This window comes from Grammomys surdaster, unplaced genomic scaffold (genome assembly GCF_004785775.1).
Source record: "Grammomys surdaster isolate TR1022 unplaced genomic scaffold, NIH_TR_1.0 170, whole genome shotgun sequence".
In the NCBI taxonomy this organism is placed as follows: Eukaryota; Metazoa; Chordata; class Mammalia; order Rodentia; family Muridae; genus Grammomys; species Grammomys surdaster.
In genome coordinates, this window is record NW_021604618.1 from 21407909 (window position 1) to 21414750 (window position 6842).

The 6842-nt window shown below is 44.2% G+C and overlaps 1 protein-coding gene across 1 annotated transcript; it reads left to right on the forward strand.

The window, feature by feature from the left end:
* The first annotated feature begins 2435 nt into the window (after positions 1 to 2435).
* Rpusd2 (RNA pseudouridine synthase domain containing 2) lies at positions 2436 to 6842 on the forward strand. The gene is made up of 3 exons (XM_028767056.1): positions 2436 to 3080; positions 4580 to 4876; positions 5920 to 6842. Exons 1-3 carry the CDS (start codon positions 2436 to 2438, stop codon positions 6637 to 6639), a joined length of 1662 nt encoding a protein of 553 aa, XP_028622889.1. The 3' UTR covers positions 6640 to 6842.

Below are 6842 nucleotides of genomic sequence, written 5' to 3' on the forward strand. Positions count from 1 at the left end.
TTCATCCAGAAGAAAGGAAATGTATATTCTTGTAAAAAAGCAAAAGTGCATTCAAGGTAGAAAATACCTAGTTTACCTAACTCACTATCAAGGTCATCTGGCATTGACTGTGCTGGGATCTAGTTACAAAGCTCCACATAAAACTTAGTTTACTTACAGTTACTAGGAAACTATGTGGCAAAAATCAACTAAAGTTACTCAGGGGCAATCATGGTTATGACTCACTGTGTCTGTGATCAGGTCAAGCTGAGTTTGTACAAACTCTATGAAGCAGAAACTCTGCTGATGTATAATTTTATTTGAATAAAATACTTCCCTCGTTGTAAGTTTCTTCCTTTTCTTTCCCTGATTTTGTCTCTATTTGTCTTTCTCTATCTGTCTGTCTGTCTCTGTCTCTCTCTCTGTGTCTCTTTCTCTCTTTTCTCTCCCTCTCTCTCTCTCTCTCTCTCCCTCTCTCTCTCTCTCTCTCTCTCTCTCTCTCTCTCTTTCTGTGTGTGTGTGTGTGTGTGTGTGTGTGTGTGTGTGTGTATGTGTGTGTGTGTGATGTCTCTCCGGTTAAAAGGCATGAACCTCCATGACCAGCCCTCAATGTAAATTTCTTAATAAGGCAACTTGTTCAAAAGATAATGTTTTCTCTTTGAAGCAATTCTGTTCTGTAGTATCTACAACCAGTGTAAAATCCAACCTCTTTTTTTTTTTTAAAGCAGGTAATTAGGAATCTGGCATTCAGTCTAAACATTTCTACAGCTTCAAATTTCTCAGTCTGCTCTGAAGTAAAACCACAAGGACATCTTCTGTCCTTCACTTAGTTTGGTGAGACTTTTGTTTATAGCTTTGAACTCACTAACAATTCTGATCCTCCTATGTCCACCTCCCTTTGTGGGACTTTTGATATACAGAAGAATTTAGTCAAAAATCTTCTCTTGATCTTTTCCAAAAGGCTAATACACAAGATAAGACTAGTCTAAGCCAATATTAACATTTTGTATAATAAATGCCCATGAGAAAGTTCATGCTCACATTCTTGAAATGGACTAGACACTTGTCCTGTTTTTAGACACTAACATCCAAATATCTACCTTTTTGGAGGAATCCCACTGTGAAGAAAAATGGGATTATTGACTATTTTCAGGCACTCTGTAAAATAAAAACAGACTTAATTCCTCTTGACAGAAGGAAAGCTCTCTTGTGGGATTCCAGATCTTGAGATAGGATCACAAAGAGGCTGAGATATTTAATAATTTTTAGGGGACAAAGGGTTGTGGGGACAGTGGCAGCATCCCAAGTGGGTTTCTTCTCCAGTAACAGCTAGTTCTCAGAGGCCTTGCTTGCCTTGATTTGGTCTCTTTGCTGGGTCAATACTTCAGCTCTTTCATGAATCCTATGAAGCACTAATATCCTTCCAGTAATTCCCTCTCTGATGAACTCAGCCAATGCCGGTTTCTGTATTTTGCATTTAAGAACCCTAGCAGGCAGGGGAGATAGCTCAGTTGTTAAAGTGCTTCTCATGCAACACAGACCTTGGTTTGATCCCCAGAACTGACATTAAAAAGATGGGCATTGTAGTAAATGTTTGTGCATTGTAGTAAATGTTTGTAATATGCAGGTGGCTCTGGATAAGAGTTCATGGAAGTCAAATAGGAAATCTCTAGTTCTTTTCATGCTGTTAGCAGGAAGGGCAGGTGTGAAAAAAATTACTTCTGAGGATCGTGTCTTTAATACATATATGTATAATAATAGCTTTATCGAGGTATGTAACATACTATAATATGCAGCCTTTTAAATCATACAATAGTAGTAGTGGGTATAATTAAATGAACGAGTGCTTGAGACTCTAGAATTCCCCAGCACCTCTCCTCAAAAGTAAAAGCAAAGTAGACAAAACCGTTACTACTACAGTCATAGTTGTAGCAACTTTCATTCTAATTGGTACTTTTTTCCTGCTTGTTTGCCTCGTATTTGTTTTTGTAAACAACAACAATAATAATTACTATTATTTTGCTTGTCTGCTTTTATTTTGAGACACTCTTTTATGAACACAGAACTGAAACTCCTGATGTTCCTGCCTCTGCCTTCTGAGCGCCAAGTCTACAGGTGTGTGCTGCCTCTGACTGTTTTAAGTATACTTTTAAGCGTTTTAGAGACCCAGGAAAATAGCGCACATCTATATGAAATGTGCACCATTGTCTCCATTCAAGTCTTTTACATAAAGCACTTCCAAAGATTTCCCTTAGGAAATACCATCTGATCTCTTCGATGAGGGGAGTCTATCTATGACCTTGGTGGTACAGGCAAGGACTCCCTCGGACACCTAACTCTAAAACAACTTACCTAGTCCCTTCTTGCAAACCCCGCCTCTGTACTGGGGCTTCCTGATTGGTTGCTATCTTGTGACGCCATCAGATTGCGACCCTGTAGCAGCTTGCCAAGCTGTCATGTGGCGGGGAGTCCCGGGCCGCCTACGGGATATTGTGCAGTGGCAGGTGGCGTTCTGGTCCCACAGCTTTGTCCGGACTTGGGGTAGCTGTGGAGAGGCGATGACTGAGGCACTCTCTGCGCAAGCCGAGGCAGCGGGCGGGCTGAAGGCTTTGGTTCAGCAAAATGGAGATGCTGCTAAGGACACGAGTGGAGAGCCGCTCCTAGAGCGCCTGGAGCTCGCGGCGGTAGAGAAGCAGGTCTCGGAGAGCGGGGAACCAGCCCAGGGAGGCGAAGAGCAGCTCCCGGGGAACGGAGAGCAGGTCCCAGCTCCATCCGCCGACTCAGGCAAGAGGAAAAAACGACAGGGTGCCACTGGGGAACGGGTTGTGCCGCCCCCGAAGAAACGACGGACTGGGGTGAGCTTTAGCGATGAGCATTTTGCTGAGACCACCTACTACTTCGAGGGCGGCCTGCGCAAGGTGCGGCCCTATTACTTTGACTTCCAGACCTACTGTAAAGGTCGCTGGGTGGGCCGCAGCTTGTTGCACGTCTTCAGCACCGAGTTCCGATCCCAACCACTGGCTTACTACGAGGCTGCTGTCCGAGCAGGACGTCTGCATCTCAACGAAGAACCAGTCCAGGACCTCAGCATCGTGCTCAAGGTGGTGTCCGATGGGACTGGCCAGAATCAGGCTTTGAGAAAAGGAGGGACGGTTTTGGGATTTTTGTTTGTTTGTTCTTTCAGACACACCTTATAAATTCGGGAGTAAAGTGATGGTATTTTAGAAACAAGCTAATTTTCTCTTGAGTCTCTTTTAGTCCCCTCTTCCCACATCTCCATGTAGATAGATAGCCTTTTCTTTTTTCTTTTTCTTTTTTTCTTTTCTTTCTTTTTTTGTTTTGTTTGTTTGTTTGTTTGTTTGTTTTGTTTTGTTTTCAAGACAGGGTTTCTCTGTGTAGCCCTGGCTGTCCTGAAACTCACTCTATAGACCAGGCTGGCCTCGAACTCAGAAATCCACTCAGCCTCCCAAGTGCTGGGATTAAAGGCGTGCGCCACCACCGCCCGGCTTAGATAGCCTTTTCATACTCTAAAACTCAACCTGTTCATCTTTCCAAGCAAGGCTGTTTGTTTCCAAGAAACAAAAATGGAAATTCTCATGTTCCTTTTATATCTGCCTGTGGCAAGAGCACTTTCTACTTTCTACCCTGCATGATAATAAATCTTTGTACAAATAATAATAGTAGATACCTCATTCGTGTGCTCTTAGCTGTATCAGGAACAAAGTTAAGCATTTTGTGCACACTAACATTAAACTCAGGTGGCAACTTTGGGGAGTTTGTATTGCTTCTCCATTTTGTGACCAAACTGTACCTCAAAGTAAGGCAACAGTATGATTTCCAAAGTGTGTGCTGCGTTTGCCATAAGTCCTGATGCGTATAGAATTTGGAAGTCAGTGACAGATACTAGGCAGGTGCTTTTGTTTTTTTCTTTTCTTTTTTTTTATTCCACGAGACACCTATCATTAACACTAGCTCACAGAGATTATAAGGAGAAAAGGGGAATTTCAGGATTTGGGAATAATCTCTCCCATTTTGAAAACCATAGGGTATTAAACCAAGTTAAAATGACTTGCCAAAGAGTATGTAGTGAGCTTGTGTCAAATCTGTGTAGAGCCTAGAGCTCTGGACTTACAGGTTGGTGTTGTTTGTTGAAGGTTATAATTGGTACTATAGAGATTTTCTCTCTATTTAAAAGACATTTTCTTTCAAATATATTTGTATCAGGATGATGAAATGGTTCAATAGGTAAAGGTCCTTACTACTAAGACTCACAACCTCTTATCTCTGCATGGGCTGCCATTATGCATATACACGCATAAATGAATGTAATGAAAACATTTAAAATAAAACTTTATTGTAAAGATTATACAAAGAAGCAAAAATACTCATAATCTCACCACCAAGAAATTTAATCAACTTTGCATATTTTTCAAAGCTGGTTGTATGCCTGTGTGTGTTTTTACCACATCTACTTCTTTTTCTATTTAAGGCTTTCCTGTGACCATCCCTCCATGTCAATAGGAACTGAGGAACCTGGGTGTCCTATTGACTATCTATAGTTTATTGGTCCCAGGCTGAATGTTATGTATGTTTTTGACAGGACAATGATTTCTTGCGGAACACAGTGCACAGACATGAGCCACCAGTCACAGCAGAGCCTATTCGCCTGCTAGCTGAGAACAATGATGTGGTTGTTATAGACAAGCCATCCTCCATTCCTGTGCACCCCTGTGGTCGCTTCCGACACAATACGGTCATCTTCATCCTGGGCAAGGAGCACCAACTGAAGGAGCTACGCCCATTGCATCGGCTCGATCGCCTCACCTCGGGAGTGCTCATGTTTGCCAAGACCGCTGCAGTCTCCGAGAAGATCCATGAGCAAGTTCGGGATCGGCAGGTGGGCCAGGCTTTTGCCTGCTGTAGACTACTTCCTGGGCACTCACGTATCATGAAGTTCTAGATTGAGGGGCATCTACAACCTTCTTCCTTTGAGGAGGCTTAGCACCTAAAGTTCCAAAGACAACTATCCTGCATGTTTCAGAAGGTCTTTGGAGATGACACATACTGCTTCTTAGTAGTTTGCTCTTCTGAAAACATTAAACATTGTTAGGACTTTGAGGAGAGCTCACTTAGTAGGAAGACTGGATAAGGTTGGCAGAGGTGTGATTAAGATTCTCACTGGTGGGGATTATGTTCCGCATCTGGATTCATTTATTGAGCACATGCCAGACTTAATCCCCAACAGATTAGAACCTAATTTATGAAGTACTTATGGTAGCCCCATAAGGTAAATGTTTTCTGATTTCATATTTTCTTTTTCAAATAATTTCTATTAGATGTATTCATTTTATTTTATATGAGTGTTTTCTGTGTGTGTGTGTGTGTGTGTGTGTGTGTGTGTGTGTGTGTGTTTGCGCACGCATGTGCGTGCACACGCACTCGTGCGCCTGTGTGCCTGCAGGGTTTTTTGTTTTTGGTTGTTTGGTTTTTCGAGACAGGGTTTCTCTGTATATCTCTGCCTGTCCTGAAACTCACTCTGTAGACTAGGCTGGCCTTGAACTCAGAAATCCGCCTGCCTCCCAAGTGCTGGGATTAAAGGCATGTGCCACCACAGCCCTGCTGCCTGCAGGGGTTAAAATGAGAATACCTCTCCTGGAACTGGAGTTAGGGATGGTTGTGAACCATGTAGATGCTGGGAACTGAACCCAGGTCCTCTGCAAGAGCAGCAGACGATCGCTGAGCCATTGCCCCTGACTTCATACTTTCTAGATGAGGTTATGGGATGTATAGAGCTTAAGTAACTTCCCTGGGGCGGTGAAGCTGACAAGGCTGGCATTAGGATTTGAATCATCTTCTCTCAGATACACTGGTGTACCTGAAGAGAGGATTTAGACTCTGTTTTCACCTTGGACTGACTTGTTCCCTTTTCCTCCTGTGTAGCTGGAGAAGGAGTATGTATGCCGGGTTGCAGGGGAGTTCCCTGACAAGGAGGTAATTTGTAAGGAACCCATCTTAGTGGTGTCTTACAAGGTAGGAGTGTGCCGTGTGGATCCTCGGGGCAAGCCATGTGAGACTGTGTTCCAGAGGCTGAGCTACAACGGCCGCTCCAGTGTGGTACAGTGCCGACCACTTACAGGTCGTACTCACCAGATCCGAGTCCACCTCCAGTTCCTGGGCCACCCCATTCTCAATGACCCCATCTACAATTCAACTGCCTGGGGTCCTTCTCGAGGCCAGGGTGGCCACATTCCAAAGACAGACGAGGAACTGCTCCGAGACCTGGTTGCAGAACATCAGGCCAAGGAAAGCCTGAGTATGCTAGATCTCTGTGACGGTGACCTGGCCCCAGGACTCATAGACTCGACAGCTCCCTCTTCAGAGTTGGCCAAAGACAGCCTGGAAGGGTTGTCTACAGCAGCCCAGAAGATAGATGGGGGAGCTGAAGCAGCCTCTCAGCATCTGGACACAGCAGAGAAAGCAGCTAAAGCAAATGTGAATCAAGAAACAGACCCGCTCTGTGCCGAGTGCCGCGTGTTGCGACAAGATCCCTTGCCCCAGGATCTTGTAATGTTCCTGCATGCCCTCCGCTATAAAGGGCCAGATTTTGAGTATGTCTCACCCATCCCAGCCTGGGCACAGGATGACTGGCAAGAAGACTGAGGGATGTGGCAACTGGAAGAATGACTTCTTGGGTTGGGACAAGGATGAGCCTTGAGGCAGGGACTGCTCCCATTGGTTGATACTCAGGGTTTGGGGAAAATTGAGGTTTCACAGTAAGGAACCTGCTTGTACTTGCTACCTCCTTCCTTCTGGCTTGTTTGGGGCTTTCAGATCTGTACATATACCATTTTTTTCTAACACCT